The following is a 17,446-nucleotide window of genomic DNA, read 5'->3' as shown; positions in this document are numbered from 1 at the left end:
TTAATAAGTCCAAATGTTCATAATAAATGGTGTGAAACACAATTACAAAGCATCAATCAGGAATGAGATTGGTTTTCAACAATGAATCAACAACATATTGAAGTCGAGTTTTTAATACGTGCAGTCCACTGCTAGCACTTTGGGATGTCAATATTTTGGTCTGTATAAGATCTGTTTGAGTATACAGCATTTCTGGATAAAAATTAAAAAAGAATTGTTAGCAACATCACTAAACACAACATCCTGTGGATCGAGAAGGCCTTTTCCATGAAATGAAGATTTTTACCTTATTAAAAAAAAACAATGTTTGTTTGTTTTTAAATTTCACGGACAGCTAATTAAGGGTTATTTGTTGACAGTTATCTCTAATTTAATGGTGATAGATTAGGGGAAAGCAGCTAGTCAACACCACCCACCACCAATTCATGGACCACTCTTTTACCGACAAATAGATTACTTCTAAAGCTATACATTAACTGTCATAAGTTGGCAGAAGCTCGTGAGATATTATTAGGTTTGCGGCCGAAAATATCGTTAACAACGATGGTAAAAACAATGGGTTCTACTCATTATAAGTAAGGTAGTTTTAACAATATATATATATATAATTAGCTGTACTCATTACTGGGCATTATTTTGATTATAATATATGTGGTAGGTGTTATTCATCAACGTTCAATATTAATAAGCTGGTGTGAAAATTCGAAGTCTCTTTTTATATATTCTCTCGAATTTGAATAAAATGTAATTTCAAATCAATAGCTTGGTAATGTATCTGTCGTGAGTTGTTTCTTGTTGTTTTTTAATAGTTGGGTGATTAGTTTGGCATAAAGCTACACAATAGGCTAACCGAGGATAATCCAACCATGGATTTTAGCGTTTCAAGTAGGCAATTTTACTGTTGACCCGTAAAAGACATTTGGGGGTAGCTGTTGGAATGAAGTGTGAATAATAGTTTGAATCTGACAAATTGTTTATTCGTAGTTGAAGATCGAACCATGTTTATCGTAAGAACTCTCAGTGGGTTTGTAATTATAAGAAATCGGATTTCGATACCCATGATGGGCAAAGCACAGGTAGGCCATTGTGTAGCTTTGTGCTTAACAAACAAACAACGTTTATCGCTATGTGTGAGAAGGTGAAGACAAACGTATTTCTGGCTGGATTTGATATGGTTATTATTGTACTGTCAAGACAAATGAGTTGTTAGTTGTTGATAGAATGTTTGAAAATGAAGTGAAACTAAAACACAGTGAAGTTTTAGCAAGGACTGTAAGCCATTGTTCTATACTCCAAAGATGTCATCAATGAAGAGGGTAGATCAAGTTAGGATGTCAAACATCACTGATTTCTAATGATTTTTTTTTCAATAATGTGAAAAAGAATAACAGGAAAACGTAACGTAATCAGTAACCCATAACTAGTCATTATCTTTGTTTGTAGAGGTCACTATTACCCATAGCAATTCATTGTCTTTGTTTGTAGAGGTCACCAGTTACTCACAGAAATTCATTGTCTTTGTTTGAAAAGGTCACCAGTCAGTTATAGCAACACATTGTCTTTGTTTGAAAAGGTCACCAGTTAGTTATAGCAACACATTGTCTTTGTTTATACAGTCACCAGTTACTCGTAGCAACTTGCTGTTTTTATTTGTAGAGGTCATCAAGTATTTATAGCAACACATTGTCTTTGTTTGTATAGGTCAGCAGTTACTCATAGCAACATATTGTTCTCGTCTGTAGAAGTCACCAATTAGTTATAGCAAGTTATTGTCTTTGCTTGTAGAAGTAATCAGTTACCTACAGCAACTCGTTGTTTTTGTTTCTAAAGATCACCAGTTACCCATAGCAATATACTGTTTTTGTAACAGTTATTCAAGACAAATCTTAATTTTCGTTCAATTCATGAAAAAGAAATACATTGAAATTTACAATACTTTCATCAGTAAAAAGGGAATGGTACAGCTGTAGTGTTAAAAGATATAACAGTTGTTATCCCTAAGTTTCTGTAAAAAATTCTTAATGCTTGTTAGACGCAGAGACATTTATTTTTAAAAAAATGAGTAATTTTAAAAATCTATGACATCGTCTCAGTGGCTTAGCCATTGGTAGAGAATATGTGTGTTAAACACATTTTATTTGACTTTTAAATACACAATAACAGAGAGACACATGAATGTGCTTTGATTTTAAGCGATTCATAAAAAGAAAGAGATAGTACGATTTTCAAATTTATTCAACAACTCTTTATTATAATGGATTATAATTTAAGTATAGGATCTTCATCTAACTTCTGGTAACTTTTAGCGTTGTTCAAATGCTGTCTCAATTATTTACATGTGCCTTTGTTACAAACCACGAATATTGGGCCTTTGGGTCATTGGGCCTGCTAGATGTTCCAGTTTTGTTGATAGTGCAAATTTAGGGTCTTTACGTATGAGAGTGACTATTGAAAGTGAAACCATGACACCATGTGGTGTTGATGTCTGAATTTCGTATTTTCAGTCAAATATTAGTTATTGTTAATTTAGTCAAAGGCTAACAGAATTATTTATTTTGTTTAATCTCTTGATAGCATCGGTTTTCTCAATATAAGTTATATTAGCATCTTCTGTGAGGACCTGGTATATAGAAAACGATCACCGTCGGTTCTTCTAGTTTCTTGACATGTTACAATATCGATTATTTCTCTTATATAATAATTCGATAAGGTATTTCAGTAGACCAAATAAGAATCTGACACGCCTTACAGTGATCATAGCTTATTGTCAAGATCCTTTGACACACTTACCTATTGTTTTTTTAAAGCTTAATATATGGTATTTGGTTAGAAAACCCATATGAACAATCATACAGATCAACGTTTGGAAGTGCTACAAATTGATGGTTGCTGTATGTCACTGAACGTAATTTTTTTTCATTATTACAGAGTTTTTAATGTGCTAGCTGCTAATATATAGTAAATCTTATACATATCGATAAAAATAAAAAGAGAGTAAAACGAGTTTTAACTTTAAGAAAGCAACAATAAACCTAATACTTTAATACATCAATATTTCAAGTTATGTCGTCATCAGGGTAACATGTAATTAAAAAACTGAATACAAGTTATATAGAATTAGGGTTAATAATAAGCAGTGTTCGAAAGAATTGCACAGAGTAACCTCATTGTATTACGTACGAGATAACAAACATTGCTAGTGTAAAACCTTTTAACAATATGTATCAGATTAGACTGTGTTGTGTAGTTGGCAAGTATATAATTGTCGTTGTTTTAAATATACAGTATTCCCTCGCTATTCGCGGGGGTTACGTTCTTTACCCCCCGCGAATAGCGAAAAACTGCGAATATTGGATGCAGTTTTAAAACTTCTATGTATGAGATTATATACGGTACTAAATGCTTCCCAGACACTTTCTAAAGACACTCTTACTCATTAATACAGTAATAATGTAGTAATATTGCATGCAGTCATGTATTTCACTAATGTAGTAATGATAATGTAAACACATTTTAATTTTGTACTGCAACAATATTTTAATCAAAAAGAAACGTAAGTACAGGAGGACAGTAACACCGCATAGTATAGTTACCCATACTGTATTACTGTACCGTAAAGTCATTTTCTATGCGTACAACACATGTATTAGAATTGACAGAAAGTGGAACAAATTTAAAGGCAAACTTAGACAGATAAATACAGTACGCACAGTTCAGGTAATAATGATACAGTACAGTACAATTCAGTAATAATTGTTCGATAAAGACGTCAATCGATAAAACTGCTTGAGAGAGTAAATACAAACATACCCTCGAAAAGCGCTTTTAGTCTCTATGACCTACAAAAACCCGGTTTACCGAGCAATCGTTTTTATGATGTTATGACGCTAGCCCGGTATACCGGCATACGATGCGATAGGGTTAAGAGCCTAACCCGCGAATATGCGGGGCCGCGAATGGGGAACCGCGAATAGGTGAGGGTACACTGTATTATTAGTTTATAGGAAAAACAAAGTTGTTCAGTACAAATGAGAACAAATATATATATATATATTGTATGTAAAAATAAGTAAATGTATAAACAAAATTTGTTTTGCATAGAGAGGCATAATGTGTAAAAATAATGTCTTAAGGTCACGTAAAAGCACGTCTCACGTAAAGAATTTAGTGTTCTAAAAAATCTCAAGCAAAACCAAAATGTCATGACAACAGTGTTAGATAAGGATGGCGTTATAAACAAAAACACTGTCTGGAAATAAAACGGAACAACAAACAGTGATAGAAGTAACAAGAAACTATATGGACTTAAGTTTAAATCCAGACGTTCAGTACTGCTAAATTAATCTTAAAAATTAGATAACCTATCCTCTTTTTACTAGTCACTTAAAATCCAGGCAAAGACCAGAAACCAACTTACCAATAAGACGCCATCATGGGTCCTCAAAATAATCCCTCACCTTTTTTCAATAATTAATTAATACTTTACACCCAACAAGCGCCGAGAACTTCTTATAGAAACTTGGGTATAATAGTTTCTGAAACAACTGTACTGAGTCTTTATTTTGGAAAACTGAACTTATAATGATCCTCTATCATGAATAGAACGAGCGTTAAAGTTTATCTCGCATAACACTTATTATCAGTTCGATAGTAATTTTTCAACCAAGAAAAAGTGCTTCATATAGGCTTGGACCAGTGTCGCTATTTTTGTTATTTTGGTCTTCCTATGGGAACGGACTGTTATAGTTATTTATGCTATTCGGGCTTGGTATGAGAACGGACTGCTATTGTTATTTATGTTATTCGGGCTTGGTATGAGAACGGACTGCTATTGTTATTTATGTTATTCGGGCTTGGTATGAGAACGGACTGCTATTGTTATGTATGTTATTTTTCTTCAAATGCTTGAATAAACAACCATTAACTCAATGATGTTCCATAACTCGTTCTTTCACACAGGTTTATTGATGCTATCTTTGAAGGATGAAACAATGACTTACTAAACTTCACTTCATCATGGTATCAGATTCATTCTTGAGTGTTTTGAAAAAATCAGCAGCTCAATAAGCTTTACTAAGAAACATCAAAATGATTGTTCTAAGATTCTAACAGTCACCAGCAATTCAGTTGTTTTAAAAATATCATAAGCAACATAAAATCCATTGTTTAAAAATTTTAACTCGAACCACATATCAGTTGTCTTGGCAGTGTCATAAGTATCATCAAATCATTGTTCGAACATTCTAACCATAGCTAGCAATTCATTTGTCTTAACAGTGCCCTCTGTAAATAGCATCAAACAATGTTAAAATGTTCGAATAATGTATTTCATAATACTAATAGTAATATTAAGACAACTGAATAGCTGGTTACAGTTAGAACATTCTGACAGCAACCAGCAAGCAAGCAGTATAACAGCACTGTAAATATCAAAGATAATCATTGAATCACGGGTATTTTCAACAGACCCAGCAAGAAATCCGTTTGCCTTCGTTTCCTCTCACAGAACCCATTTCACGATAAATATGTTTCGGTTCCCGTCTACCTCCACAAAAAGAGATACTCTGTATCCCTGAAATGATTAAAGAATGTGTTATATTAGAACAACGTAACATGCTTGATACCGACATCTGACGTGGCCATTACGTTTCCAACATATTCACAAGATATTACGTTGAACTCCAGAAAAATCTCCGGAAAATCTGAGTCTTTGTCATATGATTCACACTGTGCTCCACAAACATAAAAGTCATTAAGGAGAAATACAGGAAATAACACAAAATTAATATCTAAACGTGGAACAAACGACCCTTATTATAAGAAACAAAAGGGAATCCTCAATAACCGCAGCACTTGATATTCTTTTATGCAGGACTAGAATACATTAATCTACAAACCTTTTTTCCCCATTTTTTCTGGCTATATTTCTGTGTGCCAGCATAATACCAAATATGGGGGGCGTGCACCCGATTTGATTTTATTCCTCATCAGGACTTCTACCAGCCTACGCTCAAACTGAAATTATTTTAGACAGGATTAAAGTAAATTAATCAATAAGATCTTGGGCGTGGTCAAATATAACATTCGAAATGGTTTGGTATCCTGAATCCAAAACTGTAATTAAATCTCAAATCGGTCAAAAGAAAACAGAACTGTGAGATAAACGTTTATACTTGAAAAAACAACAAAAAAACTAAATTACTTTATAAGCCGATATACCGCGGCAAAAAAATATTTGTTTGTTTGTTTTGAATTTCGCGCAAAGCTACTCAAGGGCTGTCTGCGCTAGCCGTCCCAATTTAGCAGTGTAAGACTAGAGGGAAGGTAGCTAGTCATCACCATCTACTGCCATTTCTTAGGCTACTCTTTTAACAACGAATAATATACTTGACTGTTACATTATAACGCCCCCACGGCTGAAAGAGCAAGGATGTTTGGTGAGACCGGAATTCGAACTCGCGACCCTCAGATTACGAGTCGAGTACCTTAACCCACCTAGCCATGCCGAGCCGCTAAAGAGATGTACTATACAATTTTTAATATAGGTTTTGTTACAAAATTTTAACTGAGACAAAAACAATACTTCAGTAGGGTGATCAGGTCTCCAATCTCCATTACTGGGGTGCTCTGTATCCACCCAATATAAAAAGATAAATATTGTAACATGAATTTCGTAGCAGGAAGTAAAGTTAAAAAGGTAAAACAAAAGCTAAAATAAATAAAAAAAAGACCATGAAATTAAGTCTTTAAACTGCTGTTTATATCCCTAATTTCCTTCATACCCTGACTTCCACTGTATCAAATTGAGTTCAAATGTCTAGTTTCATTGTAAATATTGTACAGGAGACCCTTTTTCACTGAAACCTCGTAGTTCCTGCTTGCCTTCGGCAGTGAATAAGATAACGTAAGCAAAACAACTGAGCTCTACGACCGAACAGTGATGAATCTCAAAAAGGAAACTTTGAAACTTTTATCATTGGTAGCTGAGCAAGCTTTTCTGGGTAAAAAAAACCAAAAAACTCTCAACATCAAGGAATGTGAGGCGTTAATATCAAAACCGCCAAGACACCTATAAAAAGGAGAGAATTGCATTATGGAATGTGAACATTATAATTGCTTTAGCAAACACTGTTTATACCTAAGTGGTTTCAACAACTGGAATCGATACTTCGTGACTTTTATGAATTCCAAAGGAATATTGTGTTTAAAGATTGCAAGTGTTCACTGAACTGTGGAAAGTATTATCGATAGTCATTTACATGATTTTAACAGCTATCATATGACTCACAAAACTTGTTTTTCTTCAGTAGTTTACTCAAGCGTCGAATGGTATTAATATCATAGAAGAACGTGTGTACTAGGAGCTAGAGGCGGGGGGGCATACCTTTCTAGATGTTTTATTCGATTTGGTATCCAGTACATTCACACCATATTCTCTGGCCCAAAACAATCTACTTCGTTCAAATTTCTTTGTTTCAGAATTTTCGTGCAAAGCTACACAAGGATTATCGGCGCGCAAATAAACCTAATTTTAAACTGTTAGGCTAAATTTGCATATAGTAAACAAAATTAACTATCAGTTCGAGGGCTAGTCTTACCTGGTCGAATAACTGGAGCCGACTGTTACTTTCGTGACACATACACAGTGCAGAACGTGTTTTTCTGTGGCAACGGGACATGAATCATGAGCTCTCTGATTTACAGCGTTGTCACGCTCACGACTGGGCCACAAAATAAAACAATTTTTTTTTCAATTATAAAAAGTTATGAATGTCCGGAAACTATGTTAAAAATTAATAACAACTATTTCTAAACCTGTAATAACTATGATGCCCACGTTGTGCTACTATGATAGTCGATGCATGTTGTTTTAATGGAATTTTGGCAGCTACATGAAAATGAATTTCAAATTTGATGAAGCGATACTTCTTGCTTGTAGCAATTTATAGGTATTTGAATCTCACTACTGATCGTAGCTTATCCTTCTCATTATGTTTGTTGTAATATTAATCTCACTACTAGTCCTGGCTTATCCTTCTCATCATGTCTGTTGTAATCTTAATTTTACTACAAATCATGGCTTATATTTCTCACGATCTCTATGTTAACATTATTCTCATTGTTGATTTGGATTTATATTTTCATTATCTCGTTTTTTACAAGCTTATTCTCACTGAAATCTTACAAGAAAATATTGGACTAATAAATTCGTTATAACGTTAATAAACTGGCTCGCTATTTGTGAGACTTTTTTAAATCCAAAATTTGACTTAAATGACATGAAACAAGTTAAAGTAAGGTCTGGGCCGATTACTCTATACAGATAGCTTAATTAACGTAATTTCACGTTGGTTTTTTTCTTTGGTCCAAACCAATTATCAAGTCAAATGAGGTTTCAACTAGTCCATCAATCAAAACACTGTACTGTTATAGTATATCTAAATCATAACAGATATTGAGGGACAACGCTGCAAAGGATTGCATTAACATTTACTGAAAATGTCCCTTAAGGAAGCAAAAACTGTATGAAGGATAGTGTTAGATAATGTTCCCCTTCTTTCTCTCTTTTGATATTAAATCCATAATGACATCATTAGATGTTAATTACATTACTTTACTTTATGGGTGTAATAATTAAACTGATTAAGTACTTGTGTCTTTACATTCAAAACCTCTAATATAAAAACAACAATTGAAGTGTGCCTTATCTTAAGGGGTTGTTATCCTTTCTGGGAAAAACTCATAATACATAATAACCATATACACAGTTTCCAGCTACCATACAAAATTACGGTAATTAGTCTATCAACTTTGGGTGATGGATGCTAGTATACAACACACACGAAATAGATCATTTTTATACGGTTGTTAGAAAACATATTTCTTTTAATATTGCTTTCTCAAATGAAGGTCATTCTAGAAGACTCGTTTTAACAGCTAAATGTCTCATACGTCTAAAGGCAGAAAGCTCTCTTGCTACGAAGTCGAGATAAGTGGTATTATAACTATGATATTCACACATAAGATTCAAATCACTTAATGTTATCAATCAAGTTTCCGTATACTTAGAACCAAAAGATCTGGATTATCCAACAGTTTGAGGTGGTTTAAGTATTCTGTTTTTACCACACAACTATTTTCCAACATTCTAACCAATGCATTCGTTCCTTTTCCAGCCATTTTATCTATTCAACAATGTGATTTTCTTTTAGTGTCATTACCACAACCATACCTGTCCATCGGTACTAACTTCTTATATGCTTCTCCATAATTACACTAAATACAATTTGCATGGACTTTCTCGACTTATTTAAGTCTAAAATCCGCAGTTCGTTCATAACCATGTGCGTATCGCTTTGTGAACGTGCATTCAGACGTTTCTGCATACTCAGCTAAGTTTGCCTTTATTACAACACTACATTGATTTTACTTTGCAACAATTCAGATACATAGTCTGCTATAAACGTATTTTAGTTACTTTTTCCTTTAGTGTGGATTTATTATTCTTTGAAATGAACTTCTTTGTTCCCACGCGTAAAACCAAATTGTGTCATACATAGAATGTTCATAACTGCTTCATATTGTGTGCACTATTATAAATACCATTACTTTATTTGTAATTTTATTAAACAAAAATACGTCTACATGAACTTGTATGTTTCGTCGCGTATTTTTTTAAAATAAACCAGAAGTTATCAATCTCACACATAATACCTCCAAGAAAGCATAGCTTAAATGTCGTGTGTGAAAAATGATAGAATAAGAAAAAAATTCAAGAGAATGGCATAAAAACTACTACAAAGGTTTTGCAGGTCATGACTAATACACCATTATACTCTGTGTATTTGTTTTCTACAAACATCATACCTGTCCAATGATATCAGTTTCTTATCCTTTCTTTTCCATAAGACTCTTAACAACCTTATAGTTCCCACCGTTATTCTATCTCCATAATATTATTTACTTATTTATTAGTTGCTGTCCCCGCCCCTCTTGGTTCAGCGGCAAGTATACGTTCTTACAACGTTAAAATCTATTTTCAATACCTGTAATGGGCAGAGCACAGATAGCCCATTATGTAACTTTGTGCTCAACCGCTGATTTCAATATCTAATCCTTTCTTATCCGCCCCAAGTAGTAAAGCGGTATGTCTTCTGCGGACTTCCAACATTAGAAACTGGGTTTCGACGCTCGTGGTGGGCAGAGTACAGATAGCCCGTTATATAACTTTGTGATTAACTTCAAACAAAACAAAAAATAAAAATCTTTCTCCTGCAGCTTACCTGTCCTACGATGCTAACATGTTATCCTTTCTTTCCTAATTGGTTCATCTGTCTTGTCTTCTCACTTAAACCTTTCTTTTCACAAAACTTTAAAATAATAATAATAATTACTTGTCCATTAGTGCCAGTTTCTTGTCCTTTGTTGTCCACAGACACTTTAGATAGAGGAAATTGTTTTCCATCGTACACAATTTCTTGCTCTTTACTAAGTCCACTTGTTGCTTTGTCCAAATTCTCTTCTGTTCCTTGAATGTACGCTTTGGTAATAACACTTCCTAAAGAATGATATCCAGTTACATCTTATGTTCATTAGCATAAGAAAGTTACAGTTTTTAATCTATATCAAATACAAGAAATAATATATTGCTTCAAACTTTCCGTTGTTTATTCAGTTAATTGAAAGAAAACAATAAAACTACTTTTAAGAACAAACAATGACGAGGCTTAGATTCTAAAGTGTGCCACAAACACAAACTTCATTTTAGTATCGAAATGCAAAAACAAACTATTTTCAAAAAATTAAATTATGAAATTTTGTAATCGTTCTATAACTTCTGTGCTTCTTTGGAAAAATACGTTTCGTTTGCACTTTAGAACAGTTCTACACAATTACTTGTTGAAACTTTTCTCTACTTGTTTATTTATCTTCTATAATGTTCGAGTGTTTTACTGAGAAATATTTATGTATATTGTGATGACGAGGAATCATCTTCAAATATATTTCTTTATTTATTTAAAACCAAAACTGAATGATTTGGCTTTTTTCATCATCAGGTTAAGAACGACCTTTTTTCAAAACGTTGATACCTGTTTTGTGTTTAAACTAAAAGTTTTTTATACCCGTATCAGCCGTCTTTACTACAAATAAACATATATATTATGTACTTCCGCATAGTCTAAGCTTAAATTTATTAACCTAAAATAACACATCTGCACATCACACAACTGATACTATCACAACTTAGCTCTAAAACTGTTTGGGCCTGGCATGGCCTAGCGCGTTAAGGCTTCGTAATCTGAGGGTCGCGGGTTCGCGCCCGAGTCGCGCCAAACATGCTCGCCCTCCCAGCCGTGGGGGCGTTATAATGTTACGGTCAATCCCACTTTTCGTTGGTAAAAGAGTAGCCCAAGAGTTGGCGGTGGGTGTTGATGACTAGCTGCCTTCCCTCTAGTCTTACACTGCTAAATTAGGGACGGCTAGCACAGATAGCCCTCGAGTAGCTTTGTGCGAAATTCCAAAAAACCAAACCAAACTAAAACTGTTTACACAAAATATTTAAAGGTAAATTGGAAGTTATAATATTACAGTTATGGCAAAGAACTCTTAGGATATAATTCCATCTGCGTACGCACCGTCTAGTTCATTGTTAAGCAAATCAAAAACTTGATAATCAGTTACGTGACCTCAAATCGAAGTGATTGGTCATTCAGCCTAAAATAATTATCTCTCTGTAAATAAAGGACTTTTAACCATACATTCCTTTAGTCTTTTAGTGCAAGAAACCATCTGCCATTTATTTAACCATTTATTTTACCATGTTTTATCATGAGTACTAAATGAATAGAAAATGTCCAGGAGCAACAAGTAATTCGGCAATAGCTGGAACATACAAATATTACTGATTAGAAATGGAACAAACAATTAATTCGTTAATAATTAAAAGATACAAAAATGACTGATTAGAAATGGAACATGTAATAAGATAACAAAAGAACATAAAAGAATGACTGATTACGAATGGCACAAATGATTTGATAACAATTGTAACATACAAAGATCATTGATTATTAATACAACAAGTGATTTAATAACAAAGGATAAAAACAACGTATTAGGAAAGTCAAAACCTGCGCTAGAAGAACAGTTCGTCCACTCCACATCTGAAAACTTTCGACCAAACGTGTTCAAGAAGTAAACGTGAAAACGTACAGGATCGGTACTGACCAATGAGAAATCTTGATTAAAACTCATGGTCACTAGTCGAGTTGCCTTGGACGTTATTATCACAGTACTTTCGTCAATCGCTTTCCCTATATCAAACGGTCCTGCGAAGGAACAGATAGTAAGAAACAAAATTTAATAATCATGTGCTGTCCTAATGTTTAAGTAAAGAGGAATTTAAAATTTTTCTCTCTTTCCAAAATTTCAAAAACGAGTTCACTTTAAAAGCAAAAGAACGCCTTCAAAATTAATACTTTCAGAAGTAACTGAGGGGAGTAGAACGTGTTCATTATAGTTTTACAAGTTTTCACTTTATAATTAATAAACGTTCAGTATGAAAATGGCAATTTATTTAATGCACTAAATAAAAAGGGTTCAAAATAACCATGTGTTAAAAAAGAGGAAACAACACACTTTTCTGTCTTACCAAAATCCATTGGTAAAATATGATCAGCGACATCGCAGCACGACCTTACGCTACACAGCCCGCGACACTGACCACTAGATCATGCCTGGCACTTCGAAAACATTAAGTACTACCAATATTAGTTATTGTTTGTATGTTTTATTTCTAGCTTTCAAAAGATAACCGCCAATGCTATATAATATTCTATAGTATATTTATAATAGTGCATTCTTGTTTTATCTAACAGTAGTGTTAACTTAATGTAGGTTAATGAACTTATAATAAGCAGTATTGTGTTTTATAAAAAAAAAAAATGCGATTCACGGTGAAGTAAGATTTCTGAGCCTTGCGAAAATGCTTCTGTTAAATTCTATGAGCCCAAACTGGCTCGTTATGTTAATAAACTTAAATAATCCACAAACCAGTGAACAAATGTCACCCTCACTTTCTATAGCAAAAACAAAATAACAGTTTTACAGTGAGACGTTATCCACAATATTACAAAAAACAAAACAAAGTAAATATGACTTCCTTAAACATTACCATGAGATCAAGTACAAACTCTTGAAACAAACTCACACCATGACTCCATGCCACATCACTCAAATCCTAAAACATCACCTCAAATCACTCAAACAAACTTACACCATGACTCTATGCCACCACACTAAAATCACTAAAACAAACTCACACCATGACTCTAAGTCCACCACACTCAAACCACTAAGGCAAATTCACATCATGACTCTATGCCACAACACTCAAACCACTAAAAAAAACTAACACCATGACGCTATTCCATCACACCAAACCACTAAAACAAACATCATGACGCTATGCCACAACACTCAGACCAATAAAACAAACTCACACCATAACTCTGTGCCATGACGTTCAAATCACTAAAACAAACTCACACCATAACGATGTGCCGTTACACTCAAACCACTAAAACAAACTCACTCAGCCATTGCTTTATGCCACCACACTCAGGCCACTAAAACAAACATCATGACGAAATGCCAAAACACTCAAAACACTGGAACAAACTCACACAGTGACTCAATGCCACGACGTTCAGATCACTAAAACAGATTCGCACTGTGACTCTGTGCCATCACACTCAAGATCACTAAAACAAACTCACACCATGACGATATGCCGTTGCACTCAGGCCACTAAAACAGACTCACACAACCATGACGCTATGCCGCCGCACTCAAACCATTAAAACAAACATCATGACGTAATGCCGCCACACTCCAATCATTAAAACAAACTCGCACCATGACTCTAAGCCACCGCGCTCAGGCCACTAAAACAGGCTCGCACCATGACGCAGTGCCGTCGCACTCCAGCCACTAAAACAAACATCATGACGCTATGCCGCCACACTCAAGATCAGTAAAACAAACTCACACCATGACTCTGTGCCGCCGCACTCAAGATCACTAAAACAAATTCCCACCATGACGTTATGCCGCCACACTCAAACAACTAAAACAAACATCATGACGTTATGACACCACTCTTAGATCACTAAAACACTCTCAGACCATGACTCTATGCCACCGCACTCAGATCACTAAAACAAACTCACACCATGACGTTATGCCGCCACACTGGAACCACAAAAACAGGCTAACGCCATGACGGCTTTGCCGTCATACAAAAACCACCATAACAGGCATCGCGGACGTTATGCCACCGCACTCAAATCACTAAATCAGGCTCGCACCATGACTCTGTGCTGCGACACTCAGATCACTAAAACAAACTCACCCCACTCTGTGCCGCCACAAAGATCGTTGTGCAGGCTCACCCGTGACTCTGTGCCGCCACGTTTAAGCCACTAAAACAGGCTCACATAATGACTCGATCCCACCAGGCTCAGTTCACTAAAACAAATTCGCACCGTGACTCTGTGCCGCCACACTCAGATAAAAAACAAACTCGCACCATGACTCTGTGCCGTCACACTAAAACCACTAAAGACAGGCTAACATCATGGGTTCTATACCACAACACTCGATCCACTAAAGACAGGCATTATGACGCTATGCCGCTACACTAAAATCAATAAAACAGGCTCACACCATGCCTCTGTGCCACCACACTCAGACCACTAAAACAGGCTCACACCATGGCGCAGTGCCGTCGCACTCCAGCCACTAAAACAAACATAATGACTCTGTGCCGCCATGCTCAGCTCACTAAAACAAACTCACACCATGGCGTTATGCCACCGCACTGGAACCACTAAAACACAGGCTCACACCATGACGGCTCTGCCGTCACACTCAAAACCACTATAACAGGCTCGCACCATGCGTTATGCCACCGCACTCAGATCACTAAATCAGGCTCACACCATGACTCTATGCAACGACGCTCAGATCACTAAAACAAAGGCTCACACCATGACACTCTGTGCCGTCACACTCAGATCATTAACAAACTCACCCCATGACGCTGTGCCACCACATTTAAAATCACTAAAACAAGGCTCACACCATGACTCTGTCCACCAAACTCAGTTCACTAAAACAAATTCACACCATGACTCTGTGCCACCACACTCAACCACTAAAACAAACTCACACCATGACTCATGCCATCACACTAAAACCACTAAAACAAACTCAACATCATGGGTTCTATACCACCACACTCAGTCCACTAAAAACAAGCATCATGACGCTGTGCCATCACACTAAAATCACTAAAACAAACTCACACCATGCCTCTGTGCCACCACACTCAAATCACTAAAACAAACTTACACCATACCTCTGATGCTGCGACACTCAAATCACTAAAACAGGCTCACACCATGACTCTGTGCCGCCACGTTCAAAGATCGTTAAAACAAACTCACTCCATGACTCTGTGCCCGCAGGCTTAAGCCCTAAAACAAACTCGCATGACTCGATGCCACCACACTCAGTTCACTAAAACAAACTCACACCATGACTGTATGCCACCGCACTCAGATCAAAAACAAACTCACACCATGACTCTGTGCCATTACACTCAAGACCACTAAAACAAACAGGCTAACGTCATGGTTCTGTGCCGCCACACTCAGACCACTAAAACAAACTACCGCCATGACTATATGCCGCTGCACTCAAGATCACTAAAACAAACTCGCACCGTACCTCTGTGCCGCACACTCAAATCACTAAACACAGGTTACACCATGACTCTATGCGGCGACGGTTCAAATAACTAAAACAAACGCACACCATGACTCTATGCCATCGCACTCAGGCCTATAAAACAAAACGCCATGACGCAGTGCCGTCGCACTCCAGCCACTACAGACAAACATGCGGGCTGTGCCGCCACACTCAATCAATAAAACAAACTCGCACCATGACTCTGTGCCACCACACTCAAATCACTAAAACAAGTTCCCACCATGACGTTGTGCCGCCACACTCAAACAACTAAAACAAACATCATAACGTTGTGACACCACTCTTAAATCACTAAAACGCTCTCAGACCATGACTCAATGCTACCACACTCAAATCACTAAAACAAACTCACACCATGACGTTATGCCGCCGCACTGGAACCACAAAGAAACAAACTAACGCCATGACGCTTTGCCACGTCATGCAAAGACCACCATAACAAACATCATGGGCGTTATGCCGCCGCACTCAGATCACTAAATCAGGCTCGCACCAATGACTCTGTGCTGCGACGCTCAGATCACTAAAACAAACTCACACCAGCGCTCTATGCCGCAAAATCGTTAAAACAAACTCACCCCATGACTCTATGCCACCACATTTAAACCACTAAAACAAACTCACACCATGACTCGATGCCACCAGGCTCAGTTCGCACAAAAACAAAATCACACCATGACTCTATGCCACCACACTCAGATAAAAAAACAGGCTCACACCATGACTCTATGCCATCGCACTAAAACCACTAAAACAAGGCTAACATCATGGTTCTATGCCACCACACGCTCAGTCCACTAAAAACAGGCATTATGACGCTATGCCACTGCACTCAAAATCAATAAAGAAAAGCTCACACCATGCCTCTGTGCCACCACACTCAAATCACTAAAACAGGCTCACACCATGACGCAATGCCATCACACTCAAAACCACTAAAACAAACATAATGACTCTATGCCGCCACACTCAGCTCACTAAAACAAACTCACACCATGACGTTATGCCACCACACTCAAACCACAAAGAACACAAACACCATGACGCTATGCCGTCACTCAGGCCACTAAACAAACTCACATCGTGACGTTGTGCCACCACACTCAGATCACTAAATCAGGCTCGCACCGTGACTCTATGCTGCGACACTCAGATCGCTTAAAACAAACTCGCACCATGACTCTATGCCACCACAAAAATCGTTAAAACAGGCTCACCCCAGCGGGCTCTGTGCCGCCACGTTTAAGCCACTAAAACAAACTCGCATACCATGACTCGATCATCAGGCTCAGTTCACTCAAAACAAATTCACACCGTGACTCTATGCCGCCGCACTCAAAACCATAAAACAAAGGCTCACACCATGACTCTATGCCGTCACACTCAAGACCACTAAAGACAAACAACATCATGGGTTCTATGCCGCAACACTCAATCCACTAAACAAAGGCATCATGACTATGCCACTACACTAAAATCAGTAAAACAAACTCACACCATGACTCTGTGCCACCGCAAACTCAGATCACTAAAACAGGTTCACACCATGACGACTATGCTGCGACACTCAAATCACTAAAACAAACTCACACAAACATGACTCTATGCCGCC

The 17,446-nt window shown here is 36.6% G+C and overlaps 1 protein-coding gene across 1 annotated transcript in view; it reads right to left on the bottom strand.

Annotated features, from left to right (window-relative positions):
• The window catches only part of LOC143257888 (uncharacterized), a 120,510-nt gene that overhangs the window by 52,931 nt on the left and 50,133 nt on the right, over window positions 1-17,446 (bottom strand). The window contains exons 11-12 of the mRNA XM_076516912.1: window positions 12,132-12,329; window positions 10,395-10,558 (exon numbers count right to left, since the gene is read on the bottom strand). Coding sequence (XP_076373027.1) covers window positions 10,395-10,558; window positions 12,132-12,329 — 362 coding nt within the window. The remainder of the gene's footprint in view (window positions 1-10,394; window positions 10,559-12,131; window positions 12,330-17,446) is intronic.

The sequence above is a fragment of the Tachypleus tridentatus genome, chromosome 7 (genome assembly GCF_004210375.1).
Source record: "Tachypleus tridentatus isolate NWPU-2018 chromosome 7, ASM421037v1, whole genome shotgun sequence".
Classification (NCBI taxonomy): Eukaryota; Metazoa; Arthropoda; class Merostomata; order Xiphosura; family Limulidae; genus Tachypleus; species Tachypleus tridentatus.
The sequence above is the reverse complement of the archived record's forward strand: the minus strand, read 5'-3'. Positions and strand labels throughout refer to the sequence as shown.